Source organism: Polyodon spathula, chromosome 1, assembly GCF_017654505.1.
Source record: "Polyodon spathula isolate WHYD16114869_AA chromosome 1, ASM1765450v1, whole genome shotgun sequence".
NCBI classification, from domain to species: Eukaryota; Metazoa; Chordata; class Actinopteri; order Acipenseriformes; family Polyodontidae; genus Polyodon; species Polyodon spathula.
The window spans coordinates 67,282,464-67,306,788 of NC_054534.1; the positions used below are offsets into that span (position 1 = coordinate 67,282,464).

At 36.5% G+C, this 24,325-nt stretch overlaps 1 protein-coding gene across 1 annotated transcript in view; it reads right to left on the minus strand.

The window, feature by feature from the left end:
- The window catches only part of LOC121323117 (IQ domain-containing protein M-like), a 47,884-nt gene that overhangs the window by 19,167 nt on the left and 4,392 nt on the right, over positions 1-24,325 (minus strand). The window contains exons 2-4 of the mRNA XM_041263952.1: positions 16,339-16,469; positions 14,674-14,818; positions 14,008-14,142 (exon numbers count right to left, since the gene is read on the minus strand). Of these exons, the coding sequence (XP_041119886.1) occupies positions 14,008-14,142; positions 14,674-14,818; positions 16,339-16,469 (411 nt within the window). The remainder of the gene's footprint in view (positions 1-14,007; positions 14,143-14,673; positions 14,819-16,338; positions 16,470-24,325) is intronic.

Below are 24,325 nucleotides of genomic sequence, written 5' to 3' on the forward strand. Positions count from 1 at the left end.
AGACACACACAGTGTTCTAAGAACAAAACACCTGACTGGAGTCCTCCATTAATTACTTTTCAGAAAACTAATTTTGCCTAAAACTACAAAATGTGTTGTGAGCATGTAAACACCCTGCCTGACTGACTGGATTTAATGAAAAAGTATCCAGCTTCTTTATCATAAAATACAACATTAAATCAAACCAGCAGAGTTTCCATTTAGGCTAGTTACTGGTGTAATTAAATTTACAAAGTACACAGCATCTGACTGAAATGCAGACAATTAGCATAGGCCTAAACGTCGGGAAAAAACCTGCTAATCAGTAGGGCTGTGATGCTGTAGCCTCTGGACTTGTTCAATCTCAGCAGTCTAGCCTCTGGTTGTGGCATCTTAATATCCCATGTGTCACTTGGGCACACTCCTGGCAGTCATCCAACTTTCCAATTATCTGTTTAAACAATTTAGCGGCTATTTAAGGAACAAGGAAGCAGCATCCACTCCTCTGTGGGGTACCATGGTAACGGTCCACTTTATCTAATGGATAATATAGCAGAGGTGAATCAGCTTACAACAGGCCAACCTTGCAGTCCCCATTCTACTGCTGTTAAAAGCATGTCACATTTTAATTACTTTCACACGATGCATAGATGTATAGTACTAATGGGTATATAACAGCAACATGCTAATCAGTGGCAGTAAAATATGTATGAATTGCTCTAACAATTCTTCTAGTAAGAAAGAATGTGAGCTTGCCATGAAACATTTTTTACAGTCAGCTTACATTATTAACAATCATGGAATATTAATATCTCTGTTGATGTGGATATGCACTGTAGTACCTAAGGCACCTGCTTTGTATATACCATATGTACAAATGTCACACTTTCATTTTACATGTCTGGACACACTCGTTGAATTGTAATGAAACTTGGCATTCCAAACCTCTTGTCCAAACTTGTAAATAGTGTGAATGTATGTCATGGGGACCGGCTTTTACTGTGCTACTACTGAAGGCTCGGTCTTGACAGAAATTTCAGGAATTGTTTGACTTGATAAGTAAGAGACACAGCAAACTGGAAAGCCACACAGTTTTTGTAGCTTCTCAAATCTCCGCCTCAGTTTAAGATTGAATCTATCCCTTAGTCCAGGAGTTTTCAACTATGGCTATGTGTACCCCTGACGGTACTTCTGAGGGTCATAGGGGGTATGCAGGATGACTCAGAAATGCACAAATAAAAATGAAAGTAAAAGAAAATAATGATCTTGAATTGTGTTTTTTTTTTTTTTAACAGTATTACATATTATCTCTAAACCACTGCATAATTATTTCATTTTTGTTTAGACGCTGAAGTTCACAGTTTCATGATTATCATCCACCTGTTCGCATGCGTAACTTTGATTGAGCAGGTTTCTACTGTTATTAGGGACGGCTACATTTTAGTAACAGCAATTGTAGCTGGTTGAATTGTTTTCGGTGTTTGATAGAGTGCACCAAGTTTATCCTGTGCATCATTCCTCAAGATAAAAATGGATGCATGTCTTACTTTCAAAAGAAAAACAAAGGAAGAAAATACAAGAGTCTCCAGAAAGAGCAAAGCGACAGTCCCTTTGGGTAATTTTTATGATGGCTTTAATAAAAAGTTTATCATTGTTAGTTTTAACTTGAGGTTAATGTTTTAAATAGCACCATAGTTATGCTGAGGTGGGAAGTAAATTGTAACGTGACAAACATTTACAGTGCAGACTATTTTTAATTGTTTACAATAACTTTGCCAAATAGAAAGCGAATATGTGTGTTTCTGAAGAGATTCCCAAATACTACTTTTTTGGGCTTGTGCATCCAAAGACTTACTGTTTGGTATTATGTCCTAAACCAGCAGTTAGTTAGTCTCAAATTGTTGTGACATAAATGATATATTAAATAAACAAAAAAAAGTTTAATTTGTTAATCAGATTATTCTGCCTTTTACTGCACCCATTCAGTACAGAGAAAATTTAAAGGAGTACTTGAGCTGACACCTTCAGAAGGAAGGGGTACAGTTTTAAAAAAAAAATGTGAAAAACTGCACTAGTCCAATAACTTAAAGTGCACTGTCTCGATACAGCAAAATAACTTAAACTGTCAGATAACCTAAATAAGGCAATATGCTTCCACAGTTCTTCCACTCATGCTGTATCACTTGAGAATGCATTTATTTATGCACTTGAAGGACAGCTCTGTGAAACAAAGAACTTTTAAGTTTTGTTCACTGTAATACAGAAAATAAAACTAAGAAACATGTTTTATATTAAAAAATAGCTGGAAACTAAGAGCCTTTCCCATTTTTGTTATTACTTGTGTTTGTATGTTTTCTACCTTATTATGTTGTTTTTATAAAGTTTATAAATCTTAAAATAATTTGGAAACACACTGTGATGTGCTTTAAGGCCAATTACATATATTGGAAATATTTGTCATCCCAAATTCCCATTGGAATAACCCAACCCTACCCAACCCTACAACTGAGACATAAGCCAGGCAGGACAGGAAGGAGTTGCAGTAATGACTCTGCCTCCTCATTGATATACCATAAAACTTCAAATAATCACTGGGTCTCAAATAATCTCCTGTCTCCAATATGCGAAGGGCCTGCTGATGACAAATACTGTAAATAAACGCTGGGTCTCTATTAAACGCCGGGTCTCTGTCATGCTAATATTTGACAGCAATGAAAATGACTTTCAGAATAATAATAATAGAAAACATAATTTAAGGTAGGCCTACATATTTGAGATTAAACAGTAAATAATTTTGATAATGATACTTATTGCTTTTATTGTTCATTTTTAGAAACATTTAAGACGTTTGTATTATTATTATTATTACTATTATTATTATTATTATTATTATTATTATTAACAACAATGGTAGATCTAATTCTGTTTTTAAATACAAATTCGGATACCTGTTTATTTTCCAATGTTTTGCATACCGTATCCTTGTTAACCAGTGCATATAAGAAGAACGTAATGACACCTTCACTTAGGGTGTACAATACAATGTAAAATAGAAAAACTATTACTGACAAAGTTGCTGGAATGTTTAAATTGAGTTACGATGTTGCTACAAGGTTGTGTGCTAGCGGCTTCTCAATGACTGCATGAAGCATGTGAAGCTAGAGATCTAATATAAATGGCAGTCTCAAATAATCGCTGGTCTCCAATAAGTGCCGGGTCTGCTGCCAAATATTGTAAACGCAGAAGGCATTTAATTGAAGTTTCATGGTAAACATGCTAATATATAGTCTTTTTCATTACATCTGATATACATCAATAAATAAAACGGTTTACTATTCTGATAACAAGGTCAATGGAACAACATTCTGTGTATTACTCTAATGTACAGGTATTCCATACTGTAAATAATACTAACAAAGGCTGGACAAGCAAATGAAGCTGGATTAAAACCATTTAGCAGGGTGCAGTAACTTCATAATAAATGCTATATGATTAGATGAATATGTACAATGCTAATTTTAAGGATTAGATGAACTGAATAAATACTCAGCTAAACAACAGACCTATGGGCAGATTTTTTAAATTAAGGCTTAATTCAGCTGTGATAAGGAATGCAAGCACACAAACTAGCGACTAACAGAATTAACATGAAGGCAGCGATAGAACAGTCTATAATTAGAATGGAACAGAAACCTTAATTAATGCCTCTTAGGTTCATGAAAATACTAGTTTAAGATCTGACCATTTGCAAAGGGGTTTCAAGAAAAACAGTATGAATTATACCAAATCACAAGCAATACATTTATAGAAAGTTGTGTGACAGATTTTCTTCTTCAAGCATATGCAATGATGAATCATAAAATATATGGTAATAAAAGTTATATTGTGGAACGTCGCATATCCGACCGTCACATAACCGCCTTGAACAAGTAACCGCCTTGCTAAATAAATACATAAATATTAAAAGTAGGCTACGAGAGTAATGGCATTGGCAGCAAATGCAGCTTCCGCAATGGAAACAGAAAGAAAGCATTATAGCAACTTTTGGTGTGTTTCCCTTTAAGAGAGGCGAGCTGTGCGTGTGTCAGTCAGCTGCGTGCAGCAGTGACGTTTCAATACACCAGTCAAGAAAGCATTTTTTTGTTTAATGTGTTTACATGATGGTGCGCATGCTTGCAGATAATGGCAGTGTGTTGTAGCTTTTAAATGCATTTTAATTAAACAAAGCAAGCTTCACAAATGCAATGCTTACTGGCTGTTTGTTTAAAATAGCCGAAGCAATATTCAAACCAAGCTTATCGGCTGTTGGCAATATCAAGAAAGAGAGCAAAGTACCATGACAGAGATATTAAGAAAGCAGAACCAGGGAGGCAGGGACTTCTACAGTAAAGAAAGACGCCATCAGTTGCAGGTTACTGTATATTTACAGTTTGTTTTGCATTTATTTACTTTTTTGTAACAAGCTTTGCGTGGAGATGGTTTATACAAACCGCATAGCAACACTGTGTATTTGTAGCCGAATTAATGTTGTTTACGTTTGCTTACTTTTAAAGCAAAAAATGTCCCCATGTCTAAAGCAGTTTGCTTGTTGTTTTTGTTCACTAATCTATTCATGGATGTGTAAATGCTTTTTCTATAGATGTTCACAAATCCGACTTTTTCACATATCCGCCTATACCCCAGTCCACAGGGGGTCGGATACGCAACTTTGTACTGTACATAATTATATCAGGGGATTTCAAATTGCTAAAAAAAATAACCAATTAATGCTGGTACAATGCTCTTACTCTGATGCAAAGCCAGTGTGCCTTATAATTTGGTGGTGGGTGTTACTTTATTGATTTAGGTTGTGTGAATGTCACATGACAGCAATATGGTAGGCGTATTACAGAGTGCTAATAAACTTCCATTCTGATATTTGTTGAAGTACAAACAGTTTTTAATAGCTCTTAGAAATGTCATATATAAAATTAACCTTAATGTAACTGCATAGATCTTTGTGGCTTTCAAGCAAATTGATCTGTGTGTTCACTGCAGTAGCTTACACAAAAAGTTGTGTCTTGGCTGACAAGCAAAAAGAAAAATCGGAAAATGTTCAGAAATGAGTCACTGTGACATTGCTCTCATTCTGAAAAACTACAGTGTTAAAGCATAAAGGTCAAACTGTCCTAACATGATTTATAAAATGCAACAGCTAAGGGCTTCTAAGTAAATTACAGAATGTAGTTCCTACAAGTATTCTTGGTTTGTTACCATTTTTAGCTAATAGTCATGTGGTTTTGTTTTTGCATGAGACGTGCTGTCAAACTAAAATAAATGCATCTATTATAGAACTAAACTGAAGCACCTGAAAAAGAAGAAATCTATTGTTTGGCAAACAAGATACATTGTTTTTAGCACTCAAGGAAAGTTATTTGAGGAAAGTAAACATAGTGGAAGCTACATATTTGAAAGACACTATCTGAGAGCTGTCTACTGTCTACTTTTAATGAACATGATTTAATAAACAAAGCTCTCTTAACAAGCCTTTCCCAGAGGCTAAACAAGTCTGCTGATTTTGATGATCCAATTTGTAAATCTGTGCACTACTGCCACTAACACAGGGCAAAAAGGGTGGCTAAATCGTCTTCTCATGTTAAAAATCCATGCAAATTGACCAAAAATTACTTTGCATGGAAACAAGTCCAAAAGCCGTACCATATGTTTACGAGACTCAAGATCCAGTTTGTGACATAACCTTGAGTAACTTTCTACTATACTATAATTAAAAGCCGCACCAGGCAAGTCTTTAATAACAAAGTAAGTAATACAGTATGAGGAGTTTAGAGACCTCTTCATTCAGTATTTATTTTTTAAATGTGACACAATTTATTCAATGTTTCAAATTATTGCCATTTGCAGGTGACTCTTAAAATTATAGTGTTTTATAGTTTAGTTGTTTTATAAGCAAGGTTATACAAAATACTAAAGCTACTACAAAGTACAAAATGCAGCCCTTTGCAATAAATAAGTTAATTAATTAATATATTAATAAATAACAGTGCATGCTCTAGTGCTCGTGGTGAAAATACAGTTCTTTAATGCAAACAAAGTGAAGTGTTGGCTGGCTTAAGAGACAGCTCCTGGATCGTGTTTCAGCTGTCTAAATAATAACAAAACATTATTTTTAGACATGACAATAAACAAACAAGCACTCACAATTGTATAGCATAAGTTCTCCTTTTGGTTACATAATTTAACCTTTCACAAAGGAACCGATCACATCACTATGTCCCCTTAAATACCATCAACCATGACCCCTTGATTAACAAGTGCAACCGCTCCTCCAATCTGCGGTTGCCACATCATTTCCCTTCTGGGTCAATGATTTAGTGTACCGTAGCTCTGCCCCCTTTCTAGATGGCCAACTTCCGCCTAACCCTGGGATTGAACTGTCAGGCAATCCAGTCCAGGGCACTCTGTTCCCTTTACACAGCGCCCTTGCAGGTCAGGAGGGAGATCTAACACCAAGAATCATTCAATCTCTGTCACAGGTCTATATATTGCTGCAGGTTACCAACCTCAGCGTCATGCTTTAGCGACTGTTAGAGTTAAAGTAAAATCTTTAATTATAATAAGATTGGTTTCAGAAGAACAACAAAAGATTAATGAAAAAATACATTCCACTGACCACAGCCTTGCACTGTCACTTTGGAATTAGGATATTTATTATTAATATTATTATTATTATTATTATGATGATGTAGTGCGGAATGTGTGAAGGTAGGGTAGCAGACTGTAGATTTACTACCACGTACTGTACTAAATATTTTAATTGGATATTTTAACACTATTAACCTAAAATGCTGGATTTTAGTGCTGTTCATAGACTACTATAAGGATCAGAATTGCTGAAGCTACAGTTCTGTAGGAAAACGTGTATATATCATATATATATATATATATATATATATATATATATATATATATATATATATATATATATATTGTGATGGAGTGTACATTCCGGAGCAAAACTGGTCAGCCGTGGGGCCGTGGCTGTAAAGAATGCACACTCCATCTGGGTAAAGGTTGTGGTGTTGGTTTCAAAGAAAACTAAAATATTAAAATGTGAAGATAACATAAACCAACTGGGTAGTAAACAAACTGTGAAATAATGTCATGTGTTTAAAAGTAAAATTATAGTAAATAAATTAATGTAAATTGGTGCCCACAGATTGATGTATCAGGTTAAATCGCAGACTTGGGTTTGTTGTTTTGTTCAAATTAAGGTATTAGGTTAGAAAGGATATAGGACGGCTTTAAGACCCTGGGGAGCATACCTATGTCAAGAGTGATCATCAGTTGGTCTTAATTGTTTAATTAGCTAATTGTCTAGCAGTTAAAGCTGGTAAAGTTGAGACGGTGGGGGAGAAGAGACCAATCAGAAGAGACCAAACGCTGAGGTAACAGAAGACTTTAAAACTGAATGTTTCAGGGTAAGCAGAATTAGCCTGCCCCCGTTTAGTTTGGTGGGAAAAATAAGTGTTTAGTTTAGGACCCAAGAAAGGGTTAGGTTTTGTTTGTTTATTTGATTTTTGTTTTTCTAAAATAAATACAACCCATGGAGGGTAACTGTAATACTGCTGTCAGTGTTTGTTATTTAAACACACCTGTTAGTGTGTGGAGACTATACTATACAGTCATAGAGTGCAACCAGAAGCAAGAATTCGTCACAATATATATATATATATATATATATATATATATATATATATATATATATATATATATATACATACATACATACACGCAGACAAAAAATGTTCAGCAAATAATGCACGGATAGTGCAAAGCGCTCTCTCCTAATATGTGTAACAATATGTCTGGCTTTTTTTGTGTTTCCTTTGCTTTTTTATTACATTTTTTGGTGCGGTTCTTTAACACAAACTAGACTTCTCGTTGACCCACTTTAAGAAAGTTGCATGATATCAGTAGTCACGCAAGGCCAAACTGGAACGGAGACAGAAACATTTAAATACACCCTCCTGTTTTTAATATGATCTAAAGCCCCTTTAACACCCATTAGTAGGTCATTCGTAGCTGATGAAATAACCAAAAGCCACGCCTGCAGAAACACTTCTGTTTATTCTGTTGAGCCATATTTTTGTGGATTGAGACGCACCATGAGCCAGACTGTAGCCGGGGTCAAGAAGCATTTGCTCTAATCAAAATTTGGGCCAACAGTTCAATGGCTTGGATGAAGCGCAAGAAAACTATATGTTAACCAAAATTACCCAAAAGGTACTACCAAAATAATTGATAAAAAGGTGAGACTTACTTTTGCATGTAAACCATGCCTTGGATTTTTTTTTTCTTATAGTCCATCAATTTTTAATCCTTAAATAATGCACATATAGCAGATGAACATCTCAAGATATTCTTTCAGACAAAGTTACTTGTAAGTAAAGTATCAAGATATTCAGACTATTTTTTATGATTAAGATTTGTATTTCTCCAGTTCTTTAAAGCAAAACCAATTTACCCTAAATTCAAAATTTAAAAAAAAATATATATTTAAATTAGGGTTTACCTGACTCAAATCAAAAACAAACATTATGTTTTGGCCTGAGCTTTTTCTCTTCTTGTTCTCTTCCCACAACCCTCTTTATACCGCCAGGTAAGGGCCATGGGCAAAAACAGGCAATAAGCGAGGGTGGCGTTATAATGAGGGTCAAGAAAAAAAAAAAAACACACACACACAACTTTCAATCATTTAAATTTTTTGTTATACAATTAAGGTATCTCCAGGCCATTTTAATAAAATGTATATATTTTTAAAAAACTACAGTACTAGTTCTTAACACAACAGTAGGTTTACTAGTGATGTTTTATGTTTTACCATCTGTATGAAACATTGTGGCATTGTTACTTGTTGTTCCTACACTGAAGAAGGCAGACAGGCAGGTGAGAGCTGGAATGGAGACACGGAGACACTGAAGTGCAGTGAAACACGCCAGCACGGTGCTCAGTATTAATTAACACATAAAACAAAAAAATGTCATGTGACGCTAGCAGCAATGGACGGTACAAGACTGTAAAAACACAAAAAATAAAACACAATCCAACAAACTATAAATCAAAGGTGTCATGAAAACGGCAGGCCTTGCAGCAGCCCCGATCACAGCGATTGCTCTGCTTTTATACTGAAGCTCCACTGAGACACGCCCACCCGTCTGCTGGAACAGCTGATTGCTTTCAGCTGCTGCTCCACGCAGACGGGTAATCGTCCCCGTCGGAGCGCCACAGCAGCTAAAAATCAATCTATTAACAATTAACCCAAAAACATACAATAAACTACATATTTCCCAATGTGCAGGGTTTACGCCTTGCCACAAGCATACATGGTTACTGTTGAGGAACAGTTTATACTTAAAAATAAATAAATAAATAAATAAATAAAACACTCATTTAGTTTCAAATCACCCAAACAACAAATCCATAAAAACAAAAAAGTGTACGATTTTTTTCATACTGTACTGTAATTTGAACTTTACTGTGTGTGGCACGACTGTAGCCTGCTGAATACTAACTCCCATTGAACGATGCCATCTATTTATTTCACAAAGCAATTTAAGCTCAACAGCAGTCTTTTCTAAGCAGTTAAAAAAAACTTTTTCTTTTGCTCTGGTGTTAAATGTAGGGTGGACTCACCATTTTGTACTTTCTGTTTTGCTTGGGAGTGGGAGTGTTGACGACATTGGTATGAACGTTCAGTTAACAACGAATTAGGAAAGCGAGTCAAAGGTTAACTGCATAACTTTGTTGTTTTAACTGGTCATGATTATTTTGCTGGTGCTACAATGAGGGAAACTACAATGCTTATATTTAGTTTGCTTGGCTTGGGAAGTGGGCGGATGGCGGATGGCGGACAGCGGGGTGGCGATATAACGGGTACAAATAGCACTGTTTTTATATTGGTGACATTTGTTCAGAGAGAATAGCTGGCGGTACGCGAGGGTGGCGTTATAAAGGGGGGTGGTATAACGCGGGGCAACTGTATTTTGGATCTATTAGTCTGCAAAAAGGCAACTTGCACGCTGTTTTACAAGTCAACCACATATAGATAAGCAAAACAGTGGGTTCCAAAATGCCCCCCCCCCCCCCCCCCCCCCAACCAAAAAAACCTTCAGAGTGAAGTTTTGTAGTCTCCCTCTAGCTAAAATATATTATGCCATTTTTTGACAATAAAAAGACAACATAGAATGTTAATGTAACTGCGACTACAAAACACACGTTATTCCTGGCTGTTTTTAACTTGTGGAATATTTCAGGTCTAAAACTGTGTGGTACTGTATGTGCCATTGCTGGTGTTCAATTGCTCACAAGCCTGGGGATCAGAAACTAATCATAATTTAGCTGCTTTCCTCTGTTCAATTTCAGATCATTGGTTTTCATTCATTCCTGTTTGAACTATTGAAAATTGAGATTTAAAAAATGCAATCTGAGCAAACAGTAATAATGTTACATGCATTATAATGTAAACAGGGTTGCAAGAGATGTGCATCATTCAGTTCAAATTCAAGATCTGGCCCATGTTAATTATATTGCTTAAGGCTTTACCACTAATGTACAATTTGACATACAGCAGCTAAGTTTGGGACTGTAATCACATGAGAGATAACTACTTCTGCTGCGGGCAATATGAAAACCACTTAAAAAATTCCTTGGTCCAATTCTATTAAAAATGGAAATGTATCAGTTTGCCGGTACTGTATATGCATTATTCTTTAAATTCACCAGATTTGTTTTAAAGTGTTTTTTGTTTGTTTTTTGTAATTCATAACAGTTATATTTTTTGCATTTAAAATGTGTTCCATACATTTCTGCTTGTGCATGGTGCATTTTAAAACAAGCTCAAGTGAGTTTATCCCATTCTGTTCCACCTCAGTGGAGTTTTACAATGCAGGTCTTTGAACGACAACAGAAACTACAAGATGTATGTGCGATAACAGAAAAATGATTACGGGGTTCTGTGACAGAAAGACAATGATTCTTGGTGGTAAATCTCCCTCTCGGCCTGTGAGGGCGCTAAGTAACGGGAACAGAGTACCCTGGACTGTTTGGCCTGACACTTCATTCCCAGGGTTAAAAGGAACTCGGTCATCTAGAAAGGGGGCGTCGCTTCAGTGTACTAACTGATCGACCCGGAAGGGAAATGATGTGGCAGTCACGGATTGGAGGAGCAGCTGCAATTGTTTACCAAGGGGTCATGTGTGATGGTATGAATTGAGGATGAAGCGACGTAATATGTTCCTTCGTTTTGGTTAGAGAACAACCTGGAAGGACCTGTGATTTGTGTGAAAAACATATTGTGAGTGCTTGGTTTGTATTGTCTTTAATTGTTTCTTGTTATTAGTAGACGGCTAACACATTCCGGAGCTGTCGCCAAGGGCCAGCACAAACCCGGAACAGCACTGCACTTGTATCAGGAATAAACTGTATTTGCACCACGAGCATAATTCACTTACTAACGGGACTACCCGTGGATTACAACTCCAGTAATACACGCCGCTGTATTACTTAGCATAATTTACTGTTTACTGTTTGCTTTCAGCTACTGGATTTACAACTCATTAAACAACACTGCATCTGGAATATAACTGTCTGTCTGTTTACTGATCACCTGCACCTGCACACTGTTAACCGCTTTGCCACAGGTTCTCATTTAAACGTATCAATGCATCCAGTTACAAGTTACAAAGATTTATTAAATGATGCTGTTGTAGTCCTCATGAGAAGAGGAAATTAGTGGCACAACATATGAATCCTGGCTCTGATTTTTAGGCCAGGATGCAAAGTACCGGCTGACTACAAGTTTCTGTTTCTAGGAAGGACAGTATTTCACCGGAAGGGAAATCATTCACTCTTTTGCTGCTGGCTCGACTACTGGGTGCTGCTTGTCAGGAGAAAAGTATTCCTACAAAAAGTATTCGTGTCTGCAAGTTAAATCAGTACTAAAACGATCTAGCACAGCCACCTCGCTTCAACCTGCTGCTTACTTTTTCACAGTTGGAATTTTAGACCCAAATAGCCACATTCTCCGTGTTTTGACTCAGTACTAATAAAATAAATTATTGGATGGGACAAATAACATGACAATGAACATGCTGCATACATTGCCTTTATTAAAATATGCCAGATGCCCTTGGGTAAACAAGTTTTTGGGCTGTTTCTTATTGATTTCCACATCTGTGTAACTTAGCAAAGCTTTGCCTTAACTTCCAACCAATTTAGTGCATGCAGAACGTGCAGTCTCAAGTCAAATGACAGCATTCTGTTTTAGTAAGGAAGCAAGCACCACTATTTTTAGGCTTTATAGTGTTCTGAAATACTGTCTACTTAAGTTTATTTAATGTTTAAACAGGTCTACGAAATCCTAATTTTATTCCGCAACATACCCGTGAAAAATATGTAAATTTACCACGATTCGAGTGGACCCCTAGTTATAATTATTATTTTCTTAAGTAATTTCAAATGATGCTTTCCAATTAACAATGATTTCCAAGTCTTAAACCATACCATGTTGTGCTGTAAATGCTTGGAAGCCTGCCTGCAACTTCTATTATTATTATTATTATTATTATATTATTATTATTATTATTATTATTATTATTATTATTATTATTATTATTATTATTATTAGTAGTAGTAGTCTGTTTCAGATATATATATAACTTAGCTGTCTCATCCACAGTATATATTTTTAACTATGAACTTACTGTTTACTTTTTGCTATTTGTCTTTGCAGATACAGTGAAGAAAACATAGAAAGGCAGAGGACTGAGAGAGAGAGAGAGAGAGAGAGAGAGAGAGAGAGAGAATGAGAGAGAATGAATGAGAATAAGTGAGAATGAGAGAGAATGAGAGAGAATGAGTGAGAATGAGAGAGAATGAGAGAATAAGTGAGAATAAGTGAGAATGAGTGAGAATGAGTGAGAATGAGAGAGAATGAATGAGAATGAGAAAGAGAATGAGTGAGAATGAATCTATTTTGGCTGTACTGGAATTTTAAAGTGCACTGGCAGAATAAAATCAGCTCCCGTGATATACCTGTGGCAAAGTGAACATATAATAATTGAGGTTACGCTGTGTAATGTTGTATATAATATACATTGTACTATAATATTTGAAAAAAACGAGTTAAGTTACCTTGGATAAAGATGACAGACCATGGCTTCATTAGTCTACCACCAGTGTCCATTGTTTGTTTATTTATTTATTTTTGGTTTACATAAACCTTAAAATTCCTATACAAAGTGTGGGTAATAAAATTTATGCTTAATACATATAAGCCAAATTTTTTTTTGATATTTTGTTATAGTCACTGAAGTCTTTATAGGGGTACAAAGATTTGTTTTCTCAGAAGAGGAAATAAGTAGTTAGCACCTACACATTCTAATTGTAGTTCATGTGGATGGTCAACATGATGTACTTTCTGTTTGATATAAAACAAATCAGTTTACAAACTGTCAATATTGATATACACATATAGGTTAGGAATCTGACATTGGATTATGGTTGGATTGCTAATGCATATGAAAGCTATTTTAGATCATTATTAATTAAATAATAATAATAATAATAATAATAATAATAATAATAATATTTTTTAGGTCAGATTCTGACCTAATCACAACGTTATGATTCAGACGTTGGTATAATGTTCAGATTGCGATGTTGATACAACGTTGTGATTCAGACGTTGGTATAATGTTCAGATTGCGATGTTGATACAACGTTGTGATTCAGACATTGGTATAGTGCTCAGATTGTGACGTTGATAAAAACGTTGTGATTCAGACGTTGGTATAGTGTTCAGATTGTGATGTTGATACAACGCTGTGGTTCAGACGTCAAAAAAACTTCCATATACAACCTTATTCTGACCAATATCCAATGTCAGAATGTGACGTCAATACGACGTCACTGCAACCAGCTTTGCCAACTGGGATGTTTATTTTATGTAGATATAACAGGAGTACATACCATAGTTTATTAGAGACCAAGTATGTTCAATGTCCTGCTTCGAAGGGAAATGGGCACAGTCCCTGAAGAAATTCGGCAATTCAGATTTGTCCAACTCCTTCCAAAACTGCCTTTTTATAAACATCTTTTCATACACTTAAAAAAAGAAGACAGGAATTATTCATTGCAATTTTAAAGGCTTTTTTTTACACAATCAAATGCCAAAAAATGGCTTGTGGCCAAGTTACACTCACATCAATTTGGTAGATTTGAAAGTAAATATGGTATTTTTTCATTAACATGGCATTGAGGTCGGTCGGTCGATACAAATAAAAACATCCATGTTAGCTCATGAACTCACATTGAATGAGATTAGCATTACTCAAAACAAATTTTTCTTCACCTAAAATGTGCATCGAATGGGGTCAAATAATTGATGACTGGCTTAGAGAACAGGATATATAATTATATAGGACTCTTCTCAAGTGCAATTTAAACAATTGTTAACATAATAAAACTTGTCACAGACCAATCAGAAGGTTACACAAGGACTCAAATAAGTGTCTACATGTTTTACTAGTTTTCTAACAGCTTGATTTTGCTTTCACAAACAATAGTGTACACTGGTGTAAAGAGCTTCTTACCCAGTGTACAATATGAATTAACTTTTTGTTTCTAGATTCTTACTTGTTTTTCGGTCTAGCCACTCCTCCAGATCACTGTACACCATCGGGACAGATGGTTTTATAACACCAAAGCGCCTTTTTAATCTATGCATCATTCTTCGGTATTGCTTAACAACAGCTGAAAGGGATGGCCCATGATTTGCAGCCTGTAGGTACAGATAAGGTTGAACATAATTTCAGTTCTAATGGACATGTTTTAAATATCACTGCTTAAAACAAGAACATCTTAAATTTCATTAAGGTCCTAGGTAGGCATTGACCAATTACATAAATCAATGACAGTACATGTAATGAAATACAGGTAATAAAATATGTATCCTAAATGTGCTTTCATGACAGGATGGATCATTTAAAAATCCACTGATATCCGCCAGTGGTGTGTTGAGGGCACTGTAATGCTTAACGGCACTTAGGTGTCTTTCTTTGGCACAAACAAGTGAAGTGAGCAATATGATGGCATAGATTGGACACAGTACAAAACACATACCCAAATGTTTTTTTTTAGTTTTTTTTTTTTATTTACTGTATCCAATTATTATTTTACTCCTGATTTCCTCCCAATTTGGCATGTCCAAATACATCACCGTAGCAATTCGCCACATGGCTCAGGAGACCCGGAGGTTCGGTGGGCGTCGTCCGATTATACAACCAAGACAGCTTTCTTTTTCACCCGGGGACTCAAGAGCGGATGTCAGCGAGCTACCGACCTCTGGAGGATAAAGTCCAGCCCTACAGGTGTCAGCCTTTGTGCTCATTGGGCACCTGGCCAACAGGGTTTGCTGTAGCGTGATGAGGAGAAACAGCTGCTGCCAGTTTTGTCTCCCTAACCCATAGGAGCGCCAGAGCCAATGCAACGCCCCCTTCAGAGCCCCCAGCGAAGACCGGCCTAATTCTAACAGCAAGGACACAAACCTGCGCTGTATGACTCACTCTGTGAGCCACACGGCTGTGCTTCTACCAGGTGAGACACTCAGACTCCCTGTTCAAGTGTTTTAACATTGACTTTTTACTATTTCCTTACTATCTGTAATTGGTGATGATGTATCCTGTTTTAACATTCTGGGACGTTATTTCAGGACTAAGACCAAAGGAAGCACAGCTGAAAGGTGGCTGGCATGAGTTGCATGAGAAAATGCTTTTTCACTTACATATGTTTAGGTATAATTCTATATCTACTGTATAAGATATGAGCATTTATATATTTAATAATGATAATTTAAATTCCTGATGATACTGTATAGAGTAGCAACTTTGTGCCATGTTTATTTTCAAACTAAATAAAAGCATTATCTTATAATTATCATGTGACCAAGCAAACAACTAAGTTATCATTTTTTTGTTAATTGCTCTCCTTTGGTTTTGTCATTTGCTATGCTTTGTTCTACAAGGTCTCAAAAAAAAAAAAAAAATGACCAGCAAAGATAAAATCATTAAATAATCATACTTGTTCGATTACAACATAATTATGTATGAAACGCAGCAACCACAGTAAACAAAACCAAGGATTGCTTTACAAAATAGAAGGATATTTTAATTGACAGTGGATTCTGCCATTTTCCGCCGAAAATGAAACCATTTTCCAAATAACGTCCCACAAACAGGAGTACAGGAAGTTGCTACCACAAAGGGTACCGTCATGCATATGAAGCAGATTCCATATTCTTACCTTTTCTCTTATCCTACCGAGTTGGACTCTTACTAGCCATCCTCGAATGAACTTCTGAATACAAATTGCTGCACTTAAGAACTTGTGACAGCTGGTGTCGGTCCTCTCAGGGTGAAAGGCTTCATAGACTTCTAGATGAGGACCAACTCTTTTCAGCCTTTCAGCAGTTTTTTCCCTGGAATGTCTCAGCCTAAAGCAATAATTTAAACAGCAGGAAAAAGTAACTAAAAGAGGCAACCGCACCCTTCCTGACAAATAGTATTTTGTGTTCATAAACAGAAATGGTTTCTTAACTTGTGTATGCATACACGTGATTCACTGGACAAGTCAGATTTCGATAGTATCAGGCATCAACCCACGTGGAGGTCACAGGTTTGATCTACTATCACGTATTTTAAGACCAGAAATTGCTCAGTCAAAAATGTAAAAGGTAAAAGCACAAATAAAAAAATATGGGGTTTACATACACGTTCTGTATTTTCTTCTGCCTCTCCTGCCAGTGAGAGTCTTCAAGCTCTTTCTTCTCCTTCACTATCTGAACCCACTCTTTCAGGTCACTGCTCTGTCGTCTGTTGTAGACAGAGGATAACTGGTGTCTGTGTGCCTTCCAGGCTCTAAAGAAAATGCCAAAACTTTCATCAGTCCATCTCCAGAAATCAAATTCTTTAGTGCACTGACACGACTGAGTTTACATAAGTACTGTACTTTTAGATGATATAAAGTTAAATAAAAACACGAAAAGTCGAGTGGCTTAGATTTTATGAAGCAAGATGCAAGATGGTGTTGAAAACAACCACAAAATAATCTTTATTATACTTCATGGGAATATTTTGATTTAACTGCCAAGTGGCCAATATCATCCGGGAGTTCATTTCAGTTTTTAAATGGCTCCAAGTGCTCTGTATGCTTCCATGGTACCATATTTATCTTACTGTATGAATGCTGAAGGAATTCCGAAAGCAACTTATTTCCTTGCTAACATAAATTATTAAACATGGGAGGGGTAACGGGGTCAATAATATTTTACACCTTTTTGTAGAGCATATCTAATATTTAGTCAAAATGTATTTATTCATCTGCAGTTTAGCTGTAATAACGTAAACAATATTGCACCCTAACTACTCATACCTTTGAAAACGGAATGCACTTTCTTTCTTTTCCCACTGTCGGTGTCTATCTTCAGACATGAACTTTAGAATATCCCTTCGAAAGGGAATACATCTAAAGAGTGTTGGTATATTAACACTTGAAACTGCACTTTTGTGGAGCTGCAATGCTTTAGCTTCAAAATCCTAAAATAAGAAAAAATAAGTTATCTTATTCAGTATCTTATCTTATATGGGATGTTATCTTATTCAGTCATTATGCATATAAAATTTGCTTGCATGTTTGAAGACATAAATGCATTTGTATATACCGTATTGATTTGAATAGACACAGCAAGATGACAGGAGAACCAGTGGCGGGATACAATCGTGCAGGAGGAGTCAATGAACAGTGGGTCTGATAGGAGAAATGGTTTTTTAAGAGGCAATGTACTTTGAGGGGCATACTGGCGAGTCAATTTTTTGAGAGTTGAATGAAATGTCCTTGGTGAAGCTGGTCAGTTTTAATAGACAGCTGAGGAAGTTCAGTGCCCTTTGTGCCCCATATTGTGAAAAAAAAGGGCAAAGATGAGATGCCGACTATCCTATGTGTTAGTTAACACGGGATCGATCAGCAGTTTACTACTATCATGTCTGCTTGGAATGGAAAAGATGAACTCACATTCAGAGATTTGGGCTTCGCAACTCCAGTCATTCTCCTAATAGTGGAACTCCTTAACTCATAATCAAGACAGATTTCCAGTCTAGTACCACATCTCTCACCATGTATTAATGCTTGTAGTATCTGAGAGGATGAGCGGACATATGACTAGATTGCTGAGGAAGTCAAGCGCCCCGTAGTTATTTATTTTTATTTAGTATTTATTTATTTATTTCAACTCCCCAGTAATGTTGTTGAAGCTGACACCCTGGGATCCTTCAAGAAGCTGCTTGATGAGATTCTGGGATCAATAAGCTACTAACAACCAAACGAGCAAGATGGTCCGAATGGCCTCCTCTCGTTTGTAAACTTTCTTATGTTCTTATGTTCTTGTTTATTTATATATTTTATTAGATGGTGATTAGCGTTAGCCTTGACTGCAGAAATTGCTGCCACGATCTGAGTATTGGAGGAAAGCTGGAGCGTTGGAAGCTCTGGAGGAGGGCAGCTGCAGATTTAAAACAGTAAACTAAAGCAATGGAATGATGATAATGGAATGATGACTGTGAAAGATGAATAAAGTGACAACGGGATAGTCTGTCTTGTTGGCGGAGCTTTTAAAGTTTTAGCAGCGGGCCAGTCTTTCTAATGAAGACGTAGACAAAGCTGGGTAATGAAGCTGCGCTCTCTCTGAATGTCGCTGTTGCTGGGCTGGAGACTTGATGGTTGCAGGAAAGACTAACGTTGGAGCTCCTGCAGCCAGATAGAGAAGCATTACATTTATTCTAACATTCTGTTTAAAGAATATAACACTAAGACTGATTAGAAAGCTCAAGCATAATGTGGTGTTCCTTTCAAAACAAAAAGCCACAGGGATATAAATATAGTTATAAAAGCAAACAATATAAAAAATACCACATCTCCCAACTGTAAAAAAACTAAACGAAACAAAACTAAAATTGCTTATTTCATAGCGTAGCTTACAAGAAAGGTCTATGGACGGGTGTGGTTAAGTTGGATAAAACAGCCCACAACTTTTGTTTTAGCTACAGAAAATATACAGTAATGGTACTTACTGGATCCTTAGGCTGAAAGTACATAGGAATTGGCCTTCCTGTCAATGCCCTTGTCTTCAGACCAAAGTGTCTTCTTTTTTGGTGGCGCTCTGCTGCATTATATTTTCCAGCTCCACAACGTTTCTCATCACAGAATGAATCAGAGCTGATCTGAGTGTTTGAATCCTGAGACATGCTTAGTTCAAGGTCCTCAACTTTACTTTCTGCATCTGAATATATTCTAATGTTTTCATTCAAATAGTTTGCACCAGTACATCGGCCAGCACTATGTATAACTTCACCCTCTTGTTCAAAGGAGTCACTGTGGACCTCAAAAGGCTGATTTCTTTTAAGTATTTCCTCCACATACAAAGAACGCCTTTTCTGTTTCCCTTTCAAGCTGAATGAAGAACCAGTGTCAATCGGTTCCTCAGCTACACTGTTGGCCTCTACCACCTCTGTTGATAAGGAGGAAGTATTTTGCACCTGTAGGTATCTATAGTCAAGCATAGGGGCTTCCTCTGTGTCGATTGGGTCTGTTTGGGGGTGTTCGGAGATGCCGGGGTGCTTTATGTTGTTATCACATTCTGTATTTGATGACAGTGACATAAGATCACTAGGTGAGCACCCGGTATCTTCAGCAGTGTGAACCACTGGGCTGCAATCTTCTTTACTTAGTGCTGTTATGGGTTTGCATTCCTGGGTACCTTGGTCTGAGGTATCATAAGTCACAGAACTGTGTTTAACTTCAGAACAGGTGGATGTTATCTCTGCTGTACCTGGATCGTCCTGAAGTGTCTGCAATTCAGTTCTGCATTCTTTCGGGCTTTCTGATACATAACCGTCTTTCTTATGGAACTCTCCACAGTTATCCAACCTGCTTGCAAATACTTTTTCAACTTCAGTTTCATTGATATTGCTGAGCATGCTGTGGGAGGATATTAAAAAACTGTCCTTTCCCTCCATTACAGTTCTGATGGGCTGCTGACCAGGGATGTCATACTGCTGCGTGGCTTTCAAAGTCAAAGAGCTGAGTAAAACAAACAAACAAACAAATAACTAAATCATGAAACCTAATTTAACAAAAAGACATGGTTGTTGTTTCATGAAATGGTTTTCTACTATTAATTTGTATTTTTTTCAATGTGTGCTAGCGCCAGATCTTTCATTGTAGGGATTCAATAATTGTTTTATATCCATTATGTCATTGCACTAAATTCTGAGGCAATATCAACAGACAAAGCTTTGTACTGATTTTGTTTTTGTTTTTTTTATCATATCTGAATTGCAAAGGGTTACGTTTTAAAATCTGAGGCATATATTTGGCAAATAAATGCTGCAGGGTTCTGCTGAATGATTCGTAATTGCAACACCCTAAGCATGTCATTTTCCACAAACCCCTGCAGCCAAATTTGCTAACCTGCTGGGACTCCAGGCAGCCTCTCTGCTTGTTGCTAATTCTTTAATATGTATGAGCCCACTAGTGAAGCAGTACTGGCACGGATGATGTGGTTCTTGGACCACAATGCTTTGCAAACACCAAGGGTTCCAACAGGACACCATTTTTGTCGGTTTTCTGAGGGCGTCTTTGAAACTTTTTGTGAAATTAAGTATTGGAAAAAACAAAAGGACGTTTACAATCAGGAATCCTCGTTATTACATTACATTTGCCTCTGTTGCTGTTATCAGCATATCTGCATAAAGATTCTAGCAGACTCACTGGACTAATCTGATCATCGCCTCCCTTATCCCTTACCAAATCAAAACTATAAACACCAAAGGTTATTAAAACAATTCCTGCATTTATCCTCAGAGGCATACTTTTTGTTTTACAGTACCTCCCAATAAACAATAAAGTGATGCCTAAAGCTGTAGCTTACCTATGTTTCAATAGCAAGATAATTTTTACCTTGTTCTATGTTAATTAGATGCATCCATTGCAAACATTAGTGGTCCCTAACTAATGGCAGCTTTAACAACCTATACATCATTCCTCATTTAGGACTTGGCAATAACCCTAAGAAGAATCCTATAAAGATGGCTTGCTTTTATTTGTTGCTTTTATCAAGCAGTTATTTAAAAACCTTTAACAGTTTCCTAATACAGAAAGAGGAAACTAGAACTACAACATGTTTTAGTGATTACATTACTGTGCCCAGAAAACAGTATTAGTTGCCAAAAATCTGAAATGAAATAGCAGCTTTTCATAAGGAGAAAACTAGCTGATGATTGAATGAACGAGAATTCAATTCATTTTTAATTCACAACTACATTTGTATCAAATTTAATTAAAAAAAAAAACACTTGAAAAAAATCTCAAGTTTTTCACACATTTTGGCTGTGGTAATGTGAAGGTAATTATAAAAAAGGCAGTAAACTGGAAAAACCTTGCAGATGTTGCATTTTTCGCTGCAGCACTCATCAGTCTGCCACTCTCCGCAGACTTCAAGGGCACTTTTACCTGAAATGACACATAATTAACATGTAAGAATGGTACAAGAATATAGTTAGTTAATACAAGGTACTTTACTACAATTAAGAGCTGGCATGAGTTAAATGCAGTTCATATATTTATCTTCAACTAGTCATTGTAGGGAGTGCGGGCGTTAATGAAGTTTGTTCAGTACATCATGAGCCTAATTAAACTTTGTTGCTATATATATATATATATATATATATGAGCCATATATATATATATGATATATATAGTAACATATACACCACAATAAAGGTACTGTACCTACCATAGAGATAAAAGAATAATTCCACAGAATCCTGCCTAACATGACCCACTAAAATGTCATAAGCCTCACATGTCCCTATAAAAGACAAACACAACTTGATAAACATGCATTGGATTTTTTAATGATATTTTAATTAACTACATTTGCATATCACTGCTTTTAAATATTTCAAAGCTACACTCAGCCGCTACTCAGTAGAGACACTGAAAACAAGTATATCACTATCTAGGGACTTCTTGTCCAATATAACTGTTTTAACTGCATGTCAAACGCCAACATCTTGGATTAAAATCCCACACTTCTAATCTCCCTGGGCTTTTTTAAAATGTTCTTTTTATATTAGTTCATAAAAAAGTACATTTTAAAACTGTTTCGTTCATGTACATGCTCGCTTTGCTGTGTCTGGATCTATGCTGCTATCATTACATTCCTCACTCATCACAAGCTTACTTGAAGCATCATTAAAATATAACGTCAATAACACGGAAAAACAACTAGCAAATCAACAACTAACAATCAACAGAGCTGGGAGGGACGTAAACTAAGTCTAACGGGAGCAGGGAACCCTCGCCTTTCGGGAGCAAAAGATCTTTATTTTTCCAGACCTTAGCTCAGATGTCGCCAGAAGCCGTGCACCTTTTAAGGACATAAAGACAAGGCTATACAAACAGGGTATTAAGTTCAGCTTGCTCTATCCAGCCAGGCTTCGTATTTTCTTCAAGGGTCGGAATTTGATCTTCACTTCGGTACAGGAGGCTGAAGCTTTCTATAAAAATGGCATTCTCCCTTGCCTGGAAGCCAGCAACACCCCCCCCCCAAAGTTAAACACAGCGAAGTACAGTTATATTATGATCGTTTTCTGTTTTTGTTTTTGTAGACTATGCTGAACTGGTCAACAGGGTTTTAATTAAGCCCTGGTTATTTTCAGTTTAAAAACATTACGCTGTAAGTAGGTTGAGTTGGACTGCTTAATACTGGCCGTGGCACCTGTACTGCGATTGTCAAATAGTCTTTTTTTTTTTTTTTTTTTTTACAATATGTGAGCTGGATTGACTCCTAGGGTCGCTACTGTCTTTGCTTACTTGCATATTTAAGTCTCTTTAATATTAGAACTATTTGTTTATTCGATCTTTTTTATATATATTTATTATTTTCCTCCAAAAATGTTTTAATGTGTATTTTACGGGTTGTAATCTTTCACTTGTATCTGTGGGTTTAGGTATGTATAACTCACGTGTGAACGGGGGTTTACCTGATGAGTGGGTTAGAGTTTTTTAATGTCTGGGTGGGCTTGCTTCTCATTTGGGAAGTTGCTACTCAGGTCTCAGACAACTGCACTATTCATGCAACCACTCTATCTGAAGTTGATAACGGATTTCTCTTACTTTGTCTTATTTTTTACAGCCTACAGTCTGATCTTGTATTTTTGCTGTCATTACGATGTGTGCTAATAGAGGAAGTGCTGTCAATTTTGTAAATTGGAACGTAGAAGGGTTAAATTACCCAGTGAAACGAAAAAAGGTACTAGTGCATCTCCAGCATTTAAATGTTGGAATTGTATTCTTGCAGGAGACCCATTTTGAATATCAGATCACTTCCACCTGTGCAGGGATTGGGTGGGGCAGCTCTACCATTCAACATTTCATGCCAAGGCCACAGGTGCTGCAATTTTAGTACATAAAAAAACATACCATTTGTTGCTTCTGAAGTTATTGCAGATAAGAAGGGTCGTTATGTTGTTGTGGTAAGCAGACTTGCTAATGCTCCCATGATTCTGGCCAATGTTTATGCCCCAAACTGGCATTACAGGGATTTTATTATACATTTTTTTACTTCACTTCCTGATTTAAATGCATATCACATACTTTTGGGTAGGTACTTTAATTGTTGCTTAAATCCTGCATTAGATCGCTCATCCTCAAAATCTACCTCACTTTCTAAAACTACTTTAGCCATCCGATCTTTTCTTTCAGAGTACAGGGTTTCTGACCAATGGTGCTTTTTATTTTCTGCAGGTAGACAATATTCTTTTTTTTCTCCTGTTCACCACACATTCTCACATATTGAGTATTTTTTCAGGGATAATAAACTGCTGTCATCTGTTCGTTCTTGTACTTGTCACAGCTTAGTTATATGTGATCATGCCCCTGTCACATTAGAACTACATTTTCTGAAGCAGGATACACCCAGGCCTCCTTGGCGTTTTAGCAGCCTGCTACTTTCTGATGAAAAATGTATTCAATTTATGTCTGAACAGGTTACTTTTTTTTTTTTAATACACATCAAAAGTCCCCATTACAAACGTATGGCAGGCAATGAAAGCTTACCTGTGTGGTCAGATCATCTCTTTCACTGCTCAAAAGAACAAACATTGTAAGAAGAGACCGTCAGAGCTAACTGATCTTATTCTTCATCTGGATCAGCAGTACGCTGCCGCACCAT